Source organism: Haemorhous mexicanus, chromosome 2 (assembly GCF_027477595.1).
Source record: "Haemorhous mexicanus isolate bHaeMex1 chromosome 2, bHaeMex1.pri, whole genome shotgun sequence".
NCBI lineage: Eukaryota > Metazoa > Chordata > Aves > Passeriformes > Fringillidae > Haemorhous > Haemorhous mexicanus.
The window spans coordinates 90,647,251-90,671,364 of NC_082342.1; the positions used below are offsets into that span (position 1 = coordinate 90,647,251).

The following is a 24,114-nucleotide window of genomic DNA, read 5'->3' on the forward strand; positions in this document are numbered from 1 at the left end:
TTCTGAGTGTGTTATAGTGCATGAGGGACAAAGCTGGATCACTGAAAGGTCACAGCTCTCAAAGCCAGTGGGTGTAGTGGAAGTCACTCTGGTCAGTGTTGGGTTTGTACTAACAGTTTCAGAGGTGCTTGTCCACGACAGACATCTTCCTTTAGCAGTTCTGTTCAACAGCTCATTTCTGAGCTACGTGCCAAGTAAACCTCCAGAAAAAATAACTCTTGGAGAATGTGGAGAGGTCAGGAAGGTTGTTTTTGTTTTCCTCATGTCATACTCAGTTAAGGTAAAATAATACAGGCAGGGTATCATAAACACGCTAGAGTTTCTTATTTGAGGTGGATTGTCTGGTTTTGTTTGTAGGGTTCTTTTTTAATCCTATGCAGACTGGTAACAATAAGGAGCATTCCTTATTTGCTGGTAGTAATTGAGGTGTTGGATAGTTTGTGGTCCTAGCTTAGTGAGCAGTGGACAGGCCACCATAATTATTGGAAACTGTGATGCTTTCTCAGCCAAAAGGACTTGCACAGTCTGGAAGAAAGAATTGCTTGCCTCCAGTAGAAACATCCTCTGTGACAGGAGGCAGAGGACAGCAGTGTGGTTACACATCCTGTTCCAGTTTCAGCTGAGCACTGAAAGTCTGGTTGCCCCAAGGACCCCCTTCCACTCCTTCAGCTGCTCAATTTAGCTGCTCTTAAGGTTTCTTCCTAGCATAGTTCAGTTAAAATGATCCAGGGGAACTCCAACACTTCTAATAGTGGAATTAGTTTTTGTTTCTAACTGACCTGACCTAAGAAGCAGCAGTTGTTCCAGAAATTGAAGTGATGATCAGTCACATCTTACAGGAAGGCAGTGGTGAGCTGTCTGTGGTGAGCTGCAGAAGGTAACCATTGAACTTGCCCCAGCTGTACTCAGAGCAGGCAAAGCCCTGTACTTCTGAAGCAGCACAGGGCAAACATGAAGTAACACAAAGTAAGTTTCTATCAACATGTGTGGGTGTTGTGCTGCTTGGGCACAGTAGCAGTCCTGATCTTTTGGCCCCAGTCTAATGGTTAATATTTGTGCATTTGCTGCAAATGCACAAATGCAGCAGATGGTCCTCTGAATGGATTTTCATTCTTTTGCTCTGTCTTTGCCTCTTTGTACCACACTTAAAATGCCTTCCCTCTTTCACTTGACAGCTCCAGTATTTGTAAGGTTATCACACCTCTGCAAATGATTTGAATGCTCTGTGCAACATACTGAGTTATTTTTGTATTTCCTAATAAAGATCTTGCCGTGTTTGTGTTCTCTGAACTCTGCCCAGATTCTCATCCCTTTCATTCCAGGGACTGCTGAGGTCCCTGGCAATATTTCAAACTGCAGAGCAGTCAGAGGAATAGAAATCCCTGCTATGATGGAATAATCTCTGTGTTTAGCTACAAATTTTGCTGACCTTCAATGGCTGTGTTTAATGGTAGCATTGCCATCCACACCCTCATCTTGTGTGAGTGGGACCTGTGCTTTGGCATGTTCTCATGTCCTAACCTCTGTGTCATTGACACCTGTGACGTAACCAGTGGATATCACAGCCCTCTTCCCCACATGGTCTGCAAGTCCATGCTTAAGTGTTGTATTTAGGAGCTTATTTAATTTCTTCTTCGTTTGCATGATTTTCAGAGGGTTTTCAGAAGAGCAGTTGCATCTTTCTGCACGCACTGAATTAAGAACTCCTTTCTGAAATGTGAGAGCTGAAATGAAGGAGCTGTCTTAAAACCGAACTCAATACAGCCTAGTGCTAATAAAACCATCAGTATAATTTAACATGGCTATGCCTGTGTAATAAAGCAGACAGAAGATAACTTACCTCAGTAGGTCCTGTACTTTGTATTTGATAGGTCTAGTTTACCATGATGCATGCGCTGCCTACAGATCATTAGCTTTAATGGTGACTAAAACTGGAGTTAGCAAGCATTCCTCTGTGACTCTTTCTTTCTACTGCATATGCTGCCGTTTATTATTAACCTGTGTCAACAGCCCTTCCAGTAATTTATAAGCCATATTACACTGCTCTTCACACCTGATGCTATTGAAAGTAACATTTTCAGAAAGCTTTTGTGAAATACTATATTGATGACAGCACTTAGTCAGACTTTTATGTCTTGTCTTTTCTTTTTGTACTTTAAAGCTTTTGGAAAGGCAATCACATTTAGAATTACGTCCTTGTAGGTGTTTTTCTGCAGTTGTTTAATGCCAGAAAGGTCAGCCAAAAATCTGCAGTTGTCATCAGTGAGAATTTTGACATAAAACTCTTTGAGAAGTCTGTGATTCTTTTGATGCTGTTATTCATTCTGACATTTAATGTATTTAATGTGTTATACCACCACCCTAAAAATATGATTGCAAGTTTTGAAACTCATAGTCTTTTTTTAAACTAAAAAAAAGCCCAACCAAACCCAAGAAGATTTTAAGTGTATCTGTATACTCTATGACTGGTAACAAAATCTAGACTCACATCTCTCATAATGCCACTTCAGTTAACAGATGTCATTTTGACCACCATAATAGTTCACATCTTTACATAAACTCCAGTTTCTCAGAGACTGCAAAAAATATTTTTTTTTAGTTAAAAATTGGCCAGACACTATAAAATAATAATCAGTACAATACAAGCAGTAGTTTTATTCACAGGGATTTATTAGTATAGCCAAGGACATACATGGTAACTTTGCTGAGTCACCTACTTTAGGCACAGAGTTGAATGAGATGTGTTAACAGTGAAATAGTCTGTAAACAGTCTGCAAACAATTATATGTTCTCATTTTTCCACTAAGCTATTTTAAAAAAATAGCATATGATTCTGCTTGAAGAAAGGATTGAATGTCTTTGTATGAATAGGAGCCATAGGTTTTTAGTGTAAAGAAATCAGAGAATTTATATTTATCTCCCTAGATTGTAGACATTAATATTGAACTTTGGCTAATTTCTTAGATTTGGTCAAAGTAATTGATTAACCTCAGAGGAACACTTTTTTGTATTTTCTGAGCTACATGCAATAGGTTTTGTTAGACTAGGAATAATAGATCTAGTGATGCTTAGAGATGGTCTTCCATCCTCTGTTGAGATACAGACATTCTGTCTATCAGGAAGCCTTTAAGGCAAGTTTCCATTAAAAGCAAAATGACAGCAAGATCATTAAAATGTCCTAGGTTTTTTTGGATAGGGAGATCTGCCACCTGAGGGGAATATGCAAACCTACTTATGCAGATTTGTTTAAAGTGAGGTTACATGATTTAAAAATACTTTGTTCCAGTGTTTTATGATCCGGCAACTTTGATTGTTTTCTATTATTTCATATGTTTCTTGGTTTAGAAAATAAGGTGTCATCTTTGTTCATTTTCTCTGTATTTCAGATGATGATGGTTTTAGCCTTGTGCCAAACATAATTTATTTTGGTTTAGGCTAACCAGTCAGTTCTAAGCACAGCCTGTCACTACTTTGACACTTCTGTAGCTGGTAGATGCTGGAGTTTGGCTAAGGCTCTCTCAGTTTTAGTACTTTACTGGACAGATTCACAGCCTGTGATAAACATAAGACTGCCAGTGTCCCACACCCATATTTAAAACCTTCCATTTTTTAGCAGTTAGGTGCATGTTTGTGACATTCACATTCTCGGAACAGAGACAGACATAATTCTCTCTCTCAAGTTTTTTCCTGGAGAAGCACAGAGATCAAAACAATTCTTACCTCATTTACTACTCCTGTATTTGTGCCCATGTAGAATATATTCTAGAGATTGTTTGCCAAAGGTAACTAGTTGGATCCACGTGTGTAGGTCGAGACTCACAAGCAAAGAGTCACTAGTTTTCAGTTAGTAGTTAGTTAAAAGTAAGTATGATGTAATATAATTATAGTATAGTATCTCTCTTTAATATAGTTATAATGTAATATAATATAGTTTTAATAAAACAAGCATTCAGCATTCCAAGGCCATGGAGTCAGATGCCAGTCATTCCCAGAGTTGGGGTCACCTGATTTCACAATACATACTAGCTCAAATAAATTATCACGATACAAATAGGTTTTGCAGTCCAGTCTGGGCTTGTGTGGCTTGAAATGTCTTCTAATGCTTTGCTGGGGAATTACTGAGTCCAGCATGAGTGCCAGGTACTTGAGTCCAGCTAAATAGTGGGTAACTTTCTGGGTCAGCTGATGGAGCTCTGCTGAGTGCAGCACTGAAGTTTGAGGTGGTTAAGCTGAGTACAGAACATTCACTCCACTACAAGGTTAAATCATTTGAGGCTTTCTAATTCAAAGATAGCTATCAGTATGTGCATGTGAAAAGACAAAATATTTTCACAGAAAAATGGGATCCTACTAGATTCCTGCTTTCCCATATGTTACCATGATTTACTTGTTTCTCTGTTAGGATTGAAGGAGACACAGAGAGGGCTGTATCTGGGCTGACCAACTAGAATGATACAGCCTCATCTTGGTTTTGATTACATAAAATTCACTCTCATAAGAAATAGTCTGCTGATAAACCATATTAATTTTAAAATCCTCGTCTATGGGTTATATCATTTTACCTCTATCCTTTGGTAAGACTTTTTAGTCTCACCATTCTCAGTTTCCAGATTGATTAAAAATACATTCAAATTCATTCTAAATCAAAGCAGGAAAACTGGATCTATAAATTTTCTGTAATGTTTCCCAATTGAACTGATGTGGAAGTAAAGTGTGATTGATAACAAAGTCTAATAGGATTTATTGTACATATTGGGCATACAATTATTCCTGTTTCCTTTACTTTTATATATCATTAAACATACAGAACTAAAGATGCTTTACCAAGTGAACTAAGGCTGGCTGTGAAAGACACAAATAGGGAAATCTCTTTTACCTTCTTGTGTTTCTTGGGAGTAACTGCACAAGTCTCTCTGCTCTGAGGTGAATCTTTGCAGCATTGACAGTAAAGTACATTTTGCTTTAGTCTCTCTCTGAAAACTAATATGCCCTGTATGTATGTGAAGCAGAATGTGAATAGTCCATTGAGATTATCTTTAATGTCTCCTGTCAGCTTGGATGGAAGTCACTTCAGAAGTGCAGCCCTCAACGTATATTCAGCATGTAAGTTTATTTCACAATCTATATCTCCAAAGACCATTGTGGCCCACAAACTTATAGGGTCTCAAAAACTAACTACAGATCCAGAAGACAGAGCTGCACAGTACTGCCCTGTTTGGCAGGCTAAGCAATAAAGTTCAGAAGTCCCCAGCAAAAGTAGAGTCACAGAGATAATCTTTTATTACTAACCAGCCTTAGTTTCTCCCCACTTTCAAACTGGACTGAATTTTTCCCAAACCAAACTTCTGTGATCTTGTTTCAGTTAAATTATTTCCTAAAAACCCTTTCTCTATGTCTTCAAGTGGCCAGTACTTCCCTTTCTCTGCTTTTAACCTTCTTTACACTTCCCTCCATGTATATCTCACACTTTTCTGTGTGTATCTCATGTACCTTTTCTCAATTCTCATACACTTCTCATTTCTCTGTTCCCTTCTAGCAGACTCTTCTGCTGTCAGTCTCTTCATCGGTGTCTGACATATGTGTAAAATCAGAGTTCTCCTAGAAAAATATCGATCTATCCTGGGAGGGATCTGCTTATTGATGCAAAGATGGTAAGAAAGGAGAGAAATTCTTCATTCTTCCTTGTCAAGGGCTAAGGATTAGAAGGATTAGAAGCCCTCTTTTCATCTGAATTGTAAAGTAGTTGCATTTTAACTGTTGGTTTGATTCCATGGGTACCTTTCCCAAATATGGCTTCATTGCACAAAGTATCAAATGGAGTTTCTTGCAGGACTCCCATTTGGTGATGCTTCAGACTAACTCAGTATTATAAACAAAGGTCTGGTCTCCTCCAGTGGGTTGCCAGCTGCAGTGGAGCAGCTTATGGGCAGTAGCACAGGCTGTAAAACCTGTTTGCTAGGGAACGCCTCCCTTTCTAGTGGTCCATTTGATAGTCTCCAGAATCTAAATATTCCTGTCATTAATATGTTCTAACAAAAACTGTTAGAAATTAATATGTATGCAACAAGCCCTTTAACCATTTCAGAACTCAGTGGTTTGCCTTTGTTTTTAGAATTTATCAGGTTGAATTTTTGAAGGCATTCTCTGTAGTCACCTGAGGTATTTAGAGATGCCTACAGCATTTTCCACCCAGATTAAGATCGTGTCACTGTTTCTGCTGTGTCTTGTTTGAAAAGATAAAGGAAAATGATGCTCTGTATGTAGAGATCTCAAACAAGGTTTTGAGCCGACAGCAATTTTTTTTACACATCTTAAACAAAAAATGACTAAAGATTCTTTCGAGTGCTTTGTAAAACATTCAACGTATTTTTCTGCAGAATAAATACTATAAAAATGTCTAGGAAAAATGCTTGTTTTGATTACATTAAAAAAAATTAGATAGCTTAACCCTGAAGAATTTATACATCTTTCTCATACCACACTCTTACTCTGATATCACAGCTTATATGTAAGTTGGGTTTCTGAAAGTGCCAGTGGTGAATGGCTTTTGTCTCCATAGACAGACCAAGCTGTAGGCAGCACACAAGCCAGTAGCCTGCTGACAGAGTGACCTGCTGTATTTTGGAACATGTCTAGACTGGATTTCTGTCCTGGTGGCAGAAGTAACTCTTGACATATGTTTACACAAGAAGTGGATTGTGTCGAGGGTAGTTGGGAAAGCATTTCCAGAATTTGTGCTGTGCGTTTACAAAGCAGCTTGGTCTGAATTCATGCCTGCAGATGAAAAATTATTTTCCTCTGATGAGTAAGATCCACATCACAAGGGGATTGTAACCATGACTTTCAGTTTTAGGAATTTAGCAAGCTGGGGTGTCTTCCTTACAAAGGCTTCTCCTTAGTTAACCTCACAGATATGGAGCTAAATGCAATCCACTTAATGTCTGGAAAAGCGTTTTATCCACTAGAAGAGTCCTAAAAACAGACACATAATCAATCAGGAGGTGCTAGCAAGAAAGATCACTGTCTACAGAGATATAGCAACTACTAGATAAGGAGGAGGAAGGTGTTTTGGAGAGGATTTAGCACTCAACTGGATGTAGCAATGAGGAGTCATAGTGTTCAAACCCATTAATTACTGCAGATGAAGGAACATGTAAGCAAAACAATTATGGCAAATGGATGGAGAAAAGACTGAAAGTGAATGTCTTGATAAGAGTTTGCTTAAGGGAGAGAAAGAAGGACACACATTTAAGGTGTGGGTTTTTTAGGATGGGGTTAGGAGTGAAAAATAACCCTCAGTTACAGCTTTGCGTAACAGAGTTGAAAATGGTCATGTGCCAGCTCTAGAAAGCTGAGATTCAAATTTTTTTATTTCTTTTGAGTTTCTTTCAGACCTGTGGGGAAGGGTTCTAGGTAAAAATTGCTTTCATTAGGTCCACAACTTTTATCTGCATGACTGGACTGGTTTAATTTGGAATACCCTATTGTGAGATCAGATGGAAGCTCAGCTTTAAAACTAATACTCTTACCTTTAAACTAGCTTCTGCTTAGAGGCTGTGACACAAACGTTTCGGTCTGTCTGCCAGGCTGCTTAATACTGGCTTTTTCTGTCTATGAACAGGGTGGCTGCCACTTGCTGAGGAGCTTCAGATCTCTGGAGCTCTTTTAGCAGCCTTTTAGGCTGCTTGTTCCCCTTCCATGATTCAAAGCCTTTGAATAAACATTCTCTTTGAAATTGCTTGCTCTAGGCTCAGTTTCTGGGTGTTTCAAAAACTAGTCACTTTCTTCTTCTGGCTACAAAAAAGACCTTGATTTTTTTTTTCTTCCCCTAGGATATTGAATTTCAGTGTTTTATCATTTTTCCCGCAAGGAAGGTATGAATGTGAACTACAGAGAAGTTGTCATTATGGAGTTTGGCCAGAAAGAGTGCTTTTCTGCCTGAGTTTAGACATCTGTTTAGATGTGTTTCTGAATTTGGCCAAGATTTGTAGTCTGGTTTTGGAGTTCAATGAACAATAAGTGAAAATCTTGCATGGAAATTGTTTTTTTTAAATGTTTTTCTAAATGCGAGAATAATATTTGCCAACAAATTATTCAGTCATTTCCAAGAAAGACTGAGCTTGATGAGGTAACCTTTCATGTGAAAAGAAACAAAGGACAATATCCATTCCTATTAGTTGGCCTGCTTAGATTTAAAATTCTTCAAAATTAATTAAAAAAAGAGCTCCTGTGAAACAGTGTTCACAGATTACACTATTTCTTTGTAATAGGGCAATAGGGAAGAAGAGTATATTTACAAGCTTTTTGTTTAAATATGTACAAATCTGTCAACTAACAAGCTCTTAAAAATATCTGGGTTATAGCTGACAGTGATTTTCTAGAAGTGTGGATAATTGCTGTGGGAATTATTATGGTAACATACACTTCATTTTGAAAATATATTGTCTGGTAAAGTGATGGAAACAGGCTATCAAAATTTGTACTGATGGTGTATTGTTCTTTATAAATTAGCTTTTTTATTGATGATAGTTCAGTAGTTGTGGACAAGTGGAAAAGATTACATGCTTCCCTGCAGAACTCTATAATTACAAGGTCTCTGAAGAACTGTGTTAACAGGTTGAGATGTACTGTCTGTGTAAGCTGACTGTATCTCATAATGCCATTGGAATTATGAGCTACATAATTCATAGTCATTTTGATTGTAAATCAGGGGGACAGGAAAGGACTACATTTCTCTCTGTGAAAACATTATTGTGAAAAGTATTATTCTAGCTTAGTATTTCATATTCAACTCTACTCATTGACTCGCTATGTTTGGAATATTAATGAGATGAAGACCATCATCCTTAATTCAGAGGAAACAGCAAGTAGTGTGAAAACAGTCAAGTTGACATTAAAAGCTTTAAATGAATTTTTATCCTGATTTTTTTTTTTTAAATTTAGATACCTGCAGTATCAGTCTAGTTTTGAATCTGAACTACTCAAATGTTACTAAAGGCAACCTACATTTCCTTTAAATAGTAGGGTTTTACATTTCCTGGTTCTCACTTCTTCAATATCTCTATTATTTACTTTCACCAAGAATTTTGAATATAAAATCTGCATCTCTAGGCATACTTGTTTTGACTCAAACCTTCAAAGATTCATATCACTGCATATGATTTGCATGGAGTTTGGTCTTCTAATTCTTCTTTGATGGAAGTGAGGAACATTTTTATATTCTGTGAATTTCTGTAAGATGGCCTTATATAAGGCTGAATTCAAATTGCATTAGGACTTAGAGTATAGCAAATTGAGGCTTACACACACCCAGATTTCAATCTGATGTAGGATCCAACCCAGTCTGTGTACTCAGGTAGGACTGTTGGGAAGTGCTCCCAGGACCCAGTTTAGATGGGACTGTAATGATCGTCATTAAGAAAGCATTTTTGGGAAATATGTCATTATTATTTTATACCAGAATTTTAGAGATTTTCATATTTTTAAATTTTGTTTTGAGAACAATATGCTAATTTAAACATGTCTTCGTACTAAGATAGAGCCTGAGGCTGTTTGCTTTTCCTTGCATTTGTATTCTTGTCTTGTTGGGGCAAGCAGTGATCCAGAAATGTAAAGACAGGCTGTATAACCTATGAGAGCAGCTGAACACAGAAAAATTGGCCAGATACAGCCTAAGATAAGTCACTACATTTAAAACTTCAACTGTCCTTCTCAGATCAGCCTGAAGTACAAGTTAAGGCTTATTCTCTACCAGCTTCATGAACAAATTAGGATTCCTCTGAGTTGTAGTGCCTTTTACTACTCCTTCACTCTTGTAAATGTATTGATGCTGGAGGTGTTTCTGCTTCACATCTGGGGGTTACAGTGTTTGTGCATCAGATCAGAGATTCATCATAGAATCATTGAGTCCAGCTTTGTCCAAGATTGGACAAGGTTGTTGAGTCCAAGTCTGCCAAGTCTATCACTAAACCATGTCCCCAAGTGCCACACCTGCATGTCTTAAATACCTCCAGGGACCGTGACTCCACAGTTCCCTGAGCAGGCTGTTCCAATGCCTAACCCCCCTTTCACTGAACCAATCTTATTGAACAGCCAAACTAAAACTTCCCTGGCACAACTTGAGGCCATTTCCTCTTGTCCTGTCTCTGGCTGCCTGGGAGAAGAGGACAAGCCCCACCTGGCTACAACCTCCTTTCAGGGAAGAGCAGTTAATTCCCTCTGACCCTTGTTTTATTGAGACTCAACAACCCCAGCTCCCTCAGCCTCCTTTCATGCTACCTGTGCTCCAGAGCCCTCACCAGTTCCACTGCACTTCTCTGGACACACTCCAGCACCTCAGTGTCTTTCTTCTCGCACAGTGGCTTCGTAGAGCTAAATGTACCATTGCACCTTGGAACCCACTGAGATCTGAGCTGGTACTCAGTATTTTTCCTACCCTCAACCTGTACTTTAGATTGTCCCGGTGAACACAGATGAGAACATCCAAATGAGATGGATGTCATGGATGGATGTTGCCCAGACAAGAAGGAAAATGTAGAACTTTTTAGGAGGACCTGGAGAAGGTTAAACACTTATATTTGGTCTGAGATGTTGGTTTTGCCTGTTAAATGTGAAAGTGATGAATTATTAATGTTCTGGTTAATAATAAATAGCCAAACTGTATTAATTTATAGAGTGCTTTACTGCAGTGATTAGGTAAAATGTGGCCTTCAGAATTTTAAAGGAGATGTATGGCACAGTTACATACAGAAAAATAGTCTCCCAAGCTGAGTATCGCTGAACAACTCCATCAGGAGTGAATGTAATTAACAGGGAATACCTTTGCTGATAAAAATTCTTTCATTTTTTACATGCTTATTAAAAATAACTGGAATAATTTTTTTCAAATAAAACCAGCTGCACTTCTTAAGAAGTGCTTGTCTTTAGAAGGTCTTTGTAAATATCTTTTTGTGTATACTTAGTGAATATATTAATGCTTATTTTATGTCCTGGGTCAAGCTGTTCCGAGATCAAATGAGGCAGATGTGCAGAACAAGAGGAATGATAAGGAATAAAATTTCCACTGAAGTGTCTGAAACTTTTAGAGATTGGCATTTTCCTCACTAACTGGGCAGAGCCATGCTTAATTTACCTTTCAAAATGCACGTTTAAGACCTGAAGAGCTCCCTTGGAATGGTCATCTGATTGCACTGCCTTAAATGTAGTAGGAATGCACCAAAAGGAGTGTGTAATCCACCAGATTTGTTCATCTATCTTGCACCTGAATTTTAGGCACTCAGACAGTATTCCTAAGTCTCCTCAAGCCATTAATTATTCGTTTAGAGAATAAGGACCCCGGAAAGCTCCTGCATGGAGCTCAAGTCTTACCAAAATTTGGCACCTAAGTTCTCCCTAGGAAGAGTTCCTGCTCTTTCTTTAATTGTTTAGGCAGCAGGCACAGATTCAGGAGGTTTGTGTCATTGGGCATCTACTATTTCAGTGAGTTCCCTTCAGCAGGGTGTTATTTCTTCTTCTATGTTTTCAGAACCCCAAGCTCTGCTGAATCTTTTTACAGTGGTTTGGAGCAGCACTTTAATGGAATTATTCAATGTTAATATCTGTGATGGCTCTGAAAATCAGGATGAGAATCGTACCTGGCTGTGAGTCAGGTCACATCCAGGCTGTTCTTCCCCTTCCACCTCCTTGTGTGATACCATTTAGAAAGCCTCAATACTAACCATGATCTATCTGTCCTGCTATATATAAAGCAACTGATATTCTTCTCTCCCAATATATGTGTTTACTGGAAGAGTGATTGGACGTTTTTAGCATTTTTGGCAGCAAAAGTGCTTGAGGTTGAGAGTCATGCCACTTACAGAAACCCTAATACTAGATGTCTCTCTGGAACAGTCTTGTTTTAAAATCACGTTCTAGAAGACAGCTTTCCTTTCTTCAGTTTGTGTAAAATCTCATTACATGTTCTGCTTTTATCACAACAAGTTTCTTGGCTGAAAAATCATTTATTCCGGGTAGTAAATATTTCATTATAGTTAACAATAGTGAGGTTTCTTTCAACATGAGGTATAATGGAGGTAACACTACCAAGAGAAGTTAAGTTACTACTTCCACATTATAAGTCTGAATTGTTGAGGTTTCCTAGGTACCTTTTCATAGCAAATTTCACTAGTAGCAAAAAAATTAGTGGTTTCCAGAAAGTATGAATTGATAAAAGTCACCTTTATACCTCATCACCACTATACATGCAGATTTGCTTCTGGCAGCTGTAACATACATTTGCACATGCTCACCCTCCTAAAAAGAAAAAAAGGATATTTGAAGTGCATTAAAATAATGCCCCTAAAATAACGTGAAGATTATGGAGTCTATTTGGAAACTTCAGTTACGGAGAGATTTCATTCTCTTCAGTGTTTCTCAAAAACACACTCTACTAATCTGTTTTGTCTGATTAGTATCAGATTCAGAGTCTCTTAGTGATTTATTTTCATAGAAACAGATGTTATCATTTGTGGTGGAATAGAGACATATTCTGGGCATTATGTAACCTCCTTTGGCATTAACTTATGCTACATGTTTTTCCTTCATTTTGCCATAACATTGTAATTGTACCCAAATGGTTCTCAACATGTTTCCATAGATACTTGACATGTTCAGACTTTGTGCAGTGTATGCCTTGGTCTCACAGATAGCACTTGTTTTTAAACTCTGAGATCTTCTACACCCATAGTTTTCAAATCATAATCTATACTGCTTATAACGCAGCAGTTTTGTTCACATATTTCAGTGCTGTCCACCAGCTCTTCTTTTTTAGCTTGTGATGAATTTTGCAACATCTCTGCTTGCCACTGAAGTGTTCATAGAGTGTTATGGGCTCCCTTAGTGGGAACCCTCTCCTCACCAGCAGGTCTAGGGACTGGAGCCTTCACCTTCTGAAGGTGAAGGCTCCAGACTAGGCAAGAGAAAGACCTGATGATTTGGGAAAACCATATGAGCATAAAGGACCTATGGCATAACAGCTAGATGCTGGAGCCTCCTTAAAGATAGTCTGGGCTGATGTGACACTTCTGTGTTTGCCTTACTTTGAGGTTCTCCTGCAGAAGTTGCTGCTCTGTTTGGGCCCTGCTAATTATCTCCCAAGTTTTTTTTAGTTGGCTCGTACCTAACCAGAAGATTTGTCACAGCACTTGTAGGCAATTGATTGGAACTTGCTTTAAATCACTGGAAGCAGAGATGTACCTGAATCATTCTTTGTGCTACCCCAATCTATTTCTACGTCCTGAAATGAAAAGGAAGGACTGACATCAAGAACAGATACAAAGTATGCTTTGTACATGCACAACAGCTCTTTGACTGTGTTTTGTGGAGGGCTTTTCCTCTTCTACAGACTTAATTTCTTGCTGTTTCTTTAAAATCCTACTGGCCAACCTCAGCTGGCAGGGAAGGCAAAGGAGTTGATTTCTTTTGAAGTAAAGACAATTGTTACTTCAAAAGCAGGTCAGCGGATGGGCTTGGACTGGGAAAAGGCATTTTATCTGGATGTTTTGAGAGGCTTGAAAACCTCTGGGTTGCAGCTGGAATGCATGCAGGAAGGGGTATGCTCTATAAGCCAGGTCAAACAGGCTGAACACCCCAAAAAGTACAAGAGAACATCTTGGAAAGTTCTGGTACACGTGTTTTACAAGCGCTGCTGAGGTGAATCTAGGAGCCTGTGCTGGGACTAAGCTAGGGCAGCACTACTTAGAAGGACGGGTGTCCCAGGCACTGGATCTGATGGAGCGAATCTGCATCAGCCATTCCCACTCATTAACTGTAATTTTTGTCAGTGGAGAAGTACATGAAGAAAGAAATGATTACCTAGTAGTCCCCATCCTCTCAATTTAATTTCTAAAATTTCTACCATGCAGACCTTACACAAGTGGAACAGATTACAGCTGCATGGTCTTCATATTTCTTTGCCAAGCTTTACTTATGATAATTTTCCCAAACTTAAAAAAGGAATTCTAGAGAAAAAGCAAGACATATTTTATCTGAAGTTATTATTATATACATGTATATATATGTTATCTTAAGTAACTTTTAAAAATTCCTTATTGTGCCAAAAATGTTAAAATACATTCAAAAGAATTAAATAATTATTTTTGTGATTTCTGAATTGAGGCAGTTTGAAAATCTCCAGCCTTTTGTAGATATCAAGTCATCACTTGATAGTCTGTTTTCTGGACAGTCTGCATGTCCAGAAAGCAAAATTATGAGCATGGTCTTTATCAGCTCGTGTTGCAAAGGAGACCAGAAGAAGAAAAAGCATAACTAATATGGAAAGAAAATCTAATTTATGAGTTTCTGTGTTTCTAAATTATAAACTGTCATTTTCTTAAAAAATAACCAATAGTTTTGGTTTGTTCAGTTTTTGCCAAACAGAGTAGCAGTTCTGCTGCTAACCGAAGTCTCAAATTTGGCACTCACCTGCAGGCTGTTCTGCTTCAAAACAGAGCATTGGCCAAATATATGCAATAGACTAATGGCAGACCAATACAAATTTTTAATAGCAAAGAAAGTATTTTTCTCTATGTCCATACACTTGAAAGGATGTTTCAGACTTTTTGTGTGCATATTCAAGAGCAGATGTGCTAGGATCAGGGCACTTTATCATTACAATTTGTCTCCTGTCAGGACCACGTTTGCTGTTGGCTAACAAAAGTGTTGATGTCAATGCAGCTGTATCAGCTGACTTTTGAGCTATTCATCTTTATATTTCTGTCAATGTTTACCTGTAACAACATGCTCAGAAATGTGAAAGCACTGGAAGGTTCTACTTCCAGTTGTGGCAGAGACGAGCATGAAGATTTACGTGACTGTGGGTTTAAACCACAGCTGACAGATACATTCTTTGCGTGCAAGTATATTGATAAAGATTAGGTTGTGTGCAGGAGGATGCACATTTTTAATATTTGAGTTCAACAGAACACATTACAGTAGCTGGGCATAGTGTGTCTGAAATTAATAGCTCATCATTGTGATTTAACTAGAGAATAACAACAATATCTATTCCTTCTGCAGAATGGCATTAGTTCAAGGCAGAATATTGATTTGTAGGACTTTTATCTAACTCTCCAAGCTTGAAAGATTTAGTATCTCTGACCTCCACCTGTGGTTCATCATGGTTTGCAGCATTCATCTCTTGTAGCATCAGCCTTAAGTATATTGTAGGTAATAAAATGTATCTTCAGGCTCATGATAAATGAGGGCACATAGAGCTAGAGTTGTGGGGTGTCAGCTTCTGCCCTAGATATCCATGTCACAATTTCCTGTGATCATTGTAGGGGACTGGACTTACTGAGATGCTGCTTCCCATTCCTGTGTTCCTGCCAGAATTCTTTGAGCCTTTCCACAAAATATTCCAAGATGTTTGATGACGTTGAAGTAAACTTGCCAAAAGCTTTTGTTAACAAGTCCCTGCCAACAGTGCCTGCAGCTGTCACAAAGGAGTGGTTTAGGCCACTTCAAGAGTAGCAGTCAAAGGTATTACCAAAAGCAGGTTTTAATATAAATTTGTGAAAGCGTGACTTAAAAGAGTTTGATGTCAGAGTTCACTCTATTACTACAGAGATGAAGCATACAGAGAAAGTAGAATTATAATGAATTTTTCATATTTTACACAAGGACCAGGGTAAGGGTACAGGGGATGAGGGAGATTTCCCTGTTGAGTCCTGAGTTATGGAGTGGGCTCTCTTGCTTTCTAAACTTCTGAGGAGCTTAAGTGCAGCTCAATCCAAACTTCATCTCAGTCTTCATCCGTGGGATACCTAAAGGATTTAGTGGGGATATCCTGCTGTTGGGTCACAAGATTCAGAATGGACTCTCTTGCTTTCTAAACTTCAGATGCAGCCTGGGTGTGGCTAAGTTCAGTCTAAGGCTCAGACATGGGAAATGGTTTATGTCTGAAGGATTTAGCAGTACTCAATAATTGACTAATTTAATATTTACAAAGTGATTAAATAGGACTAACTTTAATCAAAATAGTAACTCAGATATCTGTAGGGTGTTTAAATCAATTCATACATGCATGGTCACAGACACAAAGATGTGTGTGTGCATGTGTGTGTATATATTTATATATAGGCGCAAAGGAACTTGTTAAAAGTTCCACTTTGTTTCACTGCAGTGTCAGTGAATTAGTCACACTGAATGTCTTGGCATTTCTCCATGGGAGAGGCTTGAGTGTCGAGGACTGGGGGTGTTGGCCCATGCCAGTTCATCAGCTTTTGGTGACAGTCCTCTGAGTCTTGATAGTTTGCTAGCTCTGAGTGGCATCCCACTCTGAGGGACATGCTGGTACAGCCTGCTGTGGTCTGGTAGAACTCAAAGGGCCTCACAGAGGACCACTGTCTGTAAGGTCACAAGGTGACTGGCATTTTTTTCATTAGTCCATTTCCATCCTGACTGTCACCCAAGTCAATAATTACTGAAATTATTCAAAAGCCCACTTTCACTGGAGTTATGATTCAGATGGGTAATGTTCCAAGGGTATTAGGGAGTGACTGATTATTTCTCATTGCCCTCCTTGGTCAGACAGCACATGTCCCTGATATGAACAGTGCCACTCCACCTTAGCTGTGCAAAGGTTTCTGGTGTGGTCAAGGGACATTTCACTGCCCAACTCATTACACAAAAGCCAAGGCCTAATGAGAATTACTGAAATGGTATGACAGGCTTGAGGAGGTAGAGCAGACCCCGGCAGGGTAGGGAATGCACCACCACAGAACCCCTGTACTGAGACTGCAGAGGACTGCCATCCTTTTGGGCTCTTTTCCTTGTAGAAAATCTGGCTTTTCTAACTCTTTCTATTATATAATCTTACTGGCACAATATAACAGCAAGAATAAACATTTAGTAGGTAATATAAAACTTGGACAACAAAGTGCTGTCTCTGCAGAATCAATGGAAAAAGCTTAACCTTATCAATGGGGTCACTTGGTGTGTTTGTACTGGCTGCAGAATATGATGGGTGTCTCAAGGTGAGCTAACCTGCATGTTCAGAGGACTAGGCTGAGAATGTTAAAGGAAGGTTTCATAGGGCCTGATGTAGTCATGGTCCAGATCGTTTCTGAACCAGCCCATGTGAAGACAGTGTCATGCCATACTCTGCAGAGATGGCTTGCAGTGACCACTCACTGGCTGCAGTGAGACAAATCTCAGTTCAGAGCTCTGCTAGAGGACACAGAGCAACCCAGTGTAAAGAGGATTAGGAAGTAATTTTCCATGAAGACAGTAATTTTCCATCCACTATTGACCCTTGTTAGCAAAGAGCTGATCAAGTGGAATATGGGGTCAAATTGTTCCCGTGTGCCTAATGAAGGGGGCTGTGCCCTGGGCCCTGGTGCATATCCAAGAGGTCTTACATTCATAGATTTATTGAATCATAGAATGGTTTGGCTTGGTAAGGACCTTTAAAAATCGCTTAGTCCAATACTCCTGCCAGGAGCAGGGACACTGTTCAATATATCAGGTTGCTCAAAGCCCCGTTTTGAACACTTGGAGGGACGGGGCATCCACAGCTTCAGTGGGCAACCTGTTCTAATGTCCCAGCAGCCTCACCATAAGAAATTTCTCCCTTATGTTTCATCTAAACCTATCCTTTTTTGGTTTAAAACCATTACCCCTTGTCCTGTGGCTATCAGCACTGGTAATAATTGTCTTTTTTACAAGTCCCCTTTATATATTGAAAGACCACAATAAGGTCTCCCTGCAGCCTTCTGTTTTCCAGGCTGAACAACTTCATTTATTCCAGCAGAGCCATTTGGCCTTGTGTTGCTTAATATCCACCCTTCCTGCCACTGTGTGTATAGTTGTGGCAGTTGCCATGTGAGGGATGAGGAAATGCTAAAATAGCAATGCTATTTCAAACAATAGAAATTAAATAAAAAATAGTAGTGCTTATAGCATAGTATGGGACTACTTGCTATTTTTATCCTGATCGTGCTTTTGTGCTGCTACTCCTTGTACATGCATTTGTACATCACCCAGTTTCACAGTTAAATTAAAAAGGATGAAGAACAACAGACACGTTTAAAGGGATTTGGAGTTACAGATTGCAGAGCTAACAAACCCTTCAGATCTGCAGTGCGGTAATTTGTACTGTATTATGGCACACTGGGTTTCAAAGCAATTCATACTCATTAGCAGAGAAAGTTAAATGTTTGTTTCAGCCTGATTATGAAGAAAATGTGTAATTTCAACACCTAGTAGGTGTATTACTTGCCTTTGTTAGAGATTATAATGTTTTACATTTGGTACGTACTAATCCTTTTCAGGTTTTATCAAAATAGAAATCACAGCTATAATTTTCATTCTTCCCCTTATAAACTGGATGTTGAAGTGAAGAAATTCTGGGGGATATAACCTGATCTGATACCTGACCCTTTATTGTTCAGGATTTTGACTAAATAAATGAATAAATGCCAATTTAGTTACTAATTCCTCTAACACCAATGAAGGCATAACTGTCAGTAACTCCAAAGTAACAACATTGTCAGGATTTCCCTGTTTCCACTTTGTTACAAATCTATTCACGTTACTGCTGAAAGTGATGTTTTTAAAAATAGTATACTTTAAACAAGATAAAACAACTGCTGCCACCTCTCCTCACCCCTCATCAGAATCCCATTCTGCCAGTTAAAATCCTGTCCCAGGAGACAGTCTCTGGTGACAGTGCCAGCATTGACAATTATCTTGGTCTTCACACAGAAGAAAGCCTTCTAGTGGCTTAGAAAAGTGTCAGTATATTAGCTTCCCATTTTCAGGAGGTATTTTAACAAGTCAATATTGGGGCTGTTTTGAAATTGATTTCTTTCAAAATCACAACAGAATAAATCACTTTCCACAAATGCTTCCACAAATGCCAAGAAAGCACGTGAGTCTGTGCCTGCTGTAAAACTAAAACCTGAAAAAGCATCAAACTAGCATGGCCTTTAAAACTAGAGAGATTTAGTGTTTGTACTCCAAAATGAATGGTTCAGAGTAACTAAGCAGGAATCAGTGATGTAACAGACAAAGCTCTGGCTAGAATGGGAATAGCATAGAAATAGTTAAAAGAAATTAGAGTCTCATTTACCAGTAGAGTAGTTAGGATTGCATTTTATCACACAACATGTCCTTGTAGTTCTAGATTTAGTGATGAAATTCTTCTCATTTAGGGATCTTTGTCCAGCTGTGATGTGCAGCAGTATACAGAGTTTCTCCCTGTTGGAAAAAGGGAACAAGGGGAAGCTATGTGAGGGTGCATCAGAGGGTTGCACATGAAGGGAGAACATTCAGGAGCTATTCCAAGCAGGTGTCCTGGGCCCAGGCCTGTTCTCATGTCTCCTAAAAGTGACTCCTTTTGACACAGTGTTAGGGACTAGTTACCTGACAAAGGTCACGTAGATATGTTTTAGATAGTTGAGAAGTAGAAAAGTACTAGACTCAGTTAATTTGAGGCTTCGCACTTGTGAAGACGTTGTGGCTTTGAGTATAGCTGTATTATGATAACAAAGATGCTGTTGCCGAGAGCAGAGCATGAGAAAAGGGAGATATAAGTTGTAAAGAATGAAGAAGTAAGAATAACCAATAGATTGCTTAGCTTACAAAATATGCATGAGCTTATTATGTGTTGTGTTTAAATGTTTGATACTCTAATCAATAAATGAAGCTTGCTGATTCTCATATTGAGCTGTCACCGAGCCTCCCTCGCTGCGACAAAACAGTATGGGCACGCCTCTCCTTCTTGGGGTCATATGGGTGACTCAGAGCATACAGGGAGAGAAAGGAGAATGTGTGAAGCTCCTGTTTACCCTGCTTAGTCAAGTCTGACATCAACATGTTTTACTCTAGATCTTAAAGAGGATCTTGGTAACCCAGACCTGTTTCTGAGTCACTGGGAAATGGCCTCTTGGCACTCTGCATTGACTTTTCCTAGGGTAACTTGAGAGTTCCTGATCTTCCAAAGGCACTCCTGTAACAGGTACTTCTGTTACAAATCAAACCAGATTTATCAGAAGCATCTCAGTCTGTGCAATTTTTTTCATTAAAAGGCTTGTATGGATTTTTTTTTTTCCAGAACTGAGAAGAAATATATAAGCAGATACTGGAAAGAAGTGAAAGTCGGAGACTTTGTGCAGCTTCGCTGTAATGAAATTATACCTGCTGACATATTGCTACTGTCCTCAAGTGATCCTGATGGGCTGTGCCACATAGAAACAGCCAACCTGGATGGTGAAACTAACTTAAAACAAAGACAGGTGGTGAGGAGGTTCTTAGAGCTGGTAAGTCTCCATTCCTAAATCACTTTTAAGATAAGAATTCCTTTCAAGAAAGTAGCTGGTTCCCAATATGCTCCACACCAGCTAAATCTGCTTGATTAATAGTGCTGATGATCTACTGTTATGGTTGTCATTAAAATGCTAGGCTTGCCAACAACTGACCTCATCATAGTATCAGAAGTTTTACCATCATTTTTCCCTGAATCTGAATAGGAGTGATTTGGGGCAATCGTGTTTGGGAAATGTTGGAGGATTTTAATGGCTTCTATTGTAGCTTGATTCTTGAAAACACATTTTAACTGCCCAAGGAGAAGATACTTAAATATAAACATGTACTTTTCCTGCCTGCAAACCAGATCAGTTTCAATTAGGAATCTGCCTCAAACTCTGTGTTGGAGAATATCCCTCCAGCACTTGGAGCATTAAAGCTTGTAAGATTTAAAGAGACAGCAGGCATTCATTCTGGAGGTATCTGTGCTCAAAAACTGTTTTACTGCTCTCTCGCTGTGCTTATCTCTCCCCAACAGCACTATTTTGAAACAAAACATAATCCAGATCAGTTACTGACAGCAGAATTAGAGGAAATTACCTGAAGTTTTACTTGCTTTAATGATCTTATTGAAATAGTATTTATTTGTATGCCCTCCTCTCCCATCCCTCTTGCCAGCTAACTCCAGCTTCCTGTATTTGTCAGGAAAAAAAAATATTTTTTAGAACTCAGCTACATTGGTTCTCCCAGTAGTACTTCTGATTTGAGGGATTTTGCAAACAATGGGAGCTGTTGTCCTTACCACTGTCATCAAAGATAACTACATAAGCCTGTGGTTGTATTGAGAAAGATCAGCATTAATGAAGTTATTATCCAACCAACAGGATGAAAGTCAATGTGCCCTCCAAATAATTATTTATGGTAGGTAGACCTTTTCTCTAAATAGCTTGTAAAAATGTGAGATAGGACTTGTTTAATGATCAGTGATTTCCACACAGAATTAAAATATGACATGGCACCTACCACTGTGGCAACAAGCTCAATCAGCTACAGGCCAAATGTTTCAAAAACTCTTATTGTTTCAAAGTTAATTGAATTGCTGCTCAAACCTCCCATCCTGTTCCTGCTGAGAGGAAATCTCTCCCATTGGATAGAGCTTCAGGGAGGTGCTCAGATGATGTATCACAGTTTTCTGCCAATGCAGACTTCTTATGTGACTTCAGGTACATTATGTAGGGCAAAAACTGTAGGTTTCGTTTAGGTAACTGAACACAGGTGTGTTTTTGCATTTGTGGGTAGTTATAAGCTAAGGCCACATTCCAGCTCTGTCTCAAAGGGAAGGCATCAAGTCCTCCACTCATCTACAGCAGATTGTTGGATTTCTGTGATCTCAGACCACTAGACACACATCATTAGGTGCTGGTAAACACAGTGAAAGGAATCGATATGTCCAACTACAAATTATCAGAAAACTGACTTTGAAGACCCTTGCTGCCCGAAGAAGTTCCTTATACTGTCTTGGGATCCCCAGCTCCATGGCAGCAAGGTATTGATTCAGTATTCCTGGAAGCTGTCAGGCTGAGAGGACACCTGCTAGCCCTACAGACTGCCCTGCTCCCGTGAGCTGTAGCACCTAGACGTGTGCCTGAGCCCATCAGTTGTGGAGTCACTTCTGTGTCTTCAACCAGCAATCCCATGCAGGCATTAACACAGCAGGAAAACCAGCAGGGAGTACCCCAGCAACATTATCTTTGGCATACTCAATGAGGTTTAAATTGCTGATCCAAACCAGGCACCTAAAGACTTCAGCTCTGGAGTTTGTACATTTTGGCAAGACCTGCAACCTTTAGGCTGTTGTGTGGAAGTGAGTGGCCATTTCCTCCTCAAACAGGTTAAATATTATCAAAGACTCAACTGGGCCTCATTGAGGAAGAAGGCTGAGGAAACACTTCCTGCCTAGGGAGGCATAGCAATCTCTATGTGCCAAGCACATCAGAGTTTATGTGGCATGGTTAGCTCACCTGCTACCATGCTTTACTGAGGAAATTAGTAGTCTTGTAGATACTTGCAGTCAGCTTTGTAGACCCCTAGCATACCTTGCATGTCCAGCCCATCCTCCTTCCATATCTTAGTTCTTTGTATCATGATTATGGAACTTTTCTATCTCAGAAGTGGGCTCAGAAAAATGTGGATAAATATTTTTTAAAAATAAATTTTAGATCATAAGGTGCCAAGCTACAGTAGCTGTGAGGTCCATAGTAAGTTGTCAGGGGTTAAACTGAGGTCAGTGACAAAAAGCTCATTCATTCCAATGAAAGCAGGACTGCTCCTCAAGGAGGCAAGTATTGAAAGAGAACTTGTAAGAAAACCACATGTGATTACCTCCCCTCTCTTAAAATAGCTGAGAAAGCAGGAAATATCCATGCCTGGGTTCCTACATAACTAAGTTGTAGGCAAAGTGCACGCTTGCAAGTAAGAAGTCTTCAGCAGCTGCAGCATCACAGAATCTCTCTCTAACAGCACCCCATACGTTATCCAGCAGAATACTTGCCATCCTCATTAAAATCCTGGCCAAAACCTCTCTAAGCATACTGTTAATTTAATTCATGCAGCAGCATTAGCTTTCACACTCCATACTGGTAAGGCTCTTACTGATTCTTGAAGCTATTGCCTTGCTGAGAGACACTCAGCAGTGGGATGGAGGGAGGTGCTTGGAAAATGTTGGATGAATAGCAGGAGGACAGCCAAGTGGCATGGAATAAGAAGGTGATGCCTGTCTGTTGGGCTGAAGTTCAGTTCCTATCTGGATATGTCTTAAGTTGTCACAGCTGGAGAGAACTTAGTGCTAGATCTTGTAAAACACTTTGGATTACCGAGATTTTCTTGTTCCTAATGCTAACCCTCCTTTTGTCCAGCCTCAGAGAAGCTTATTCCCAAGTCTCTTACAAGACCTGCATCCCAACCTGTTCATGCATTGGCTGAGAATGCTTTTACATGTTTGTATTTACACTGTGCTCAGAAGAACAACTCTCAGTTATGTTAATAGCTGTTTGGTTCTGTGTCATTCTGCAGCCCTGTTGTTCAAGCAGGAAAACAAAGAAATAAATTATGTAGTCTTTCCCACACTGCTAAACACTTTCCCCACCTCTCTTACAGAGTGACGTGCCTTGTCATGCCGCTTATCACAGGATAAAAACCAGATTTTTGGGAAGCTTTTTTTTCAAATTATCAGCTTTTAATAGCTGTCTTTGAATAATGTCTCTGTATCAGTATCTCAAGTTTTTAAAAAAAAAAACTTTTACAAAGGTTGGCTTGTCTGTGCTTCATATTTAAGCTAACTGATAACTTTGGAGCACATGCCTGTGAAGCAGGTCAATGAAGGATAGCTATTTCTATACCTGTCACTCAGCTGGGCATGGGAATGGAGTGGGGGTGGCAGCAGGAACTGTTGTTTTAAGCTAATGTTTAAAGCTTTCTTGACTCTGTTCCTGCCTTGTGTGCACCCACACAATTTACAGCCCCGCAGGTCTGTGCTGAGCTCTCAGACAGCCTGGTTGCCAATTTGGGGTTGCTGAAGTGGCGTGTGCACTGGGCAGTTCTCTTGCAGCCACTACGTTTTCTCCAAAGGCCAGCAAGGCCAGCACTGCTATGCTGGGTACAGCTGTCCTCTGGAAAGGCCACTGTTCCTCCAGCATCCTCTGAAGGATCTTTGTGTGTTTCTTTTCAGCAGTAACAGCATGTAAGGGCCATAGTCTCAGAGAGGAAAAGGCCTTACAGTTTCCCTCTTCCAAACCTTTGTTCAGAAAAGTAGCATTCTGAAACCTTTTTAGC

At 39.4% G+C, this 24,114-nt stretch overlaps 1 protein-coding gene across 1 annotated transcript in view; it reads left to right on the top strand.

Annotated features, from left to right (window-relative positions):
• ATP10A (ATPase phospholipid transporting 10A (putative)) overlaps window positions 1-24,114 on the top strand; it is a 110,082-nt gene that overhangs the window by 22,466 nt on the left and 63,502 nt on the right. Inside the window, exon 2 of the mRNA XM_059839447.1 lies at window positions 20,093-20,297. Coding sequence (XP_059695430.1) covers window positions 20,093-20,297 — 205 coding nt within the window. The remainder of the gene's footprint in view (window positions 1-20,092; window positions 20,298-24,114) is intronic.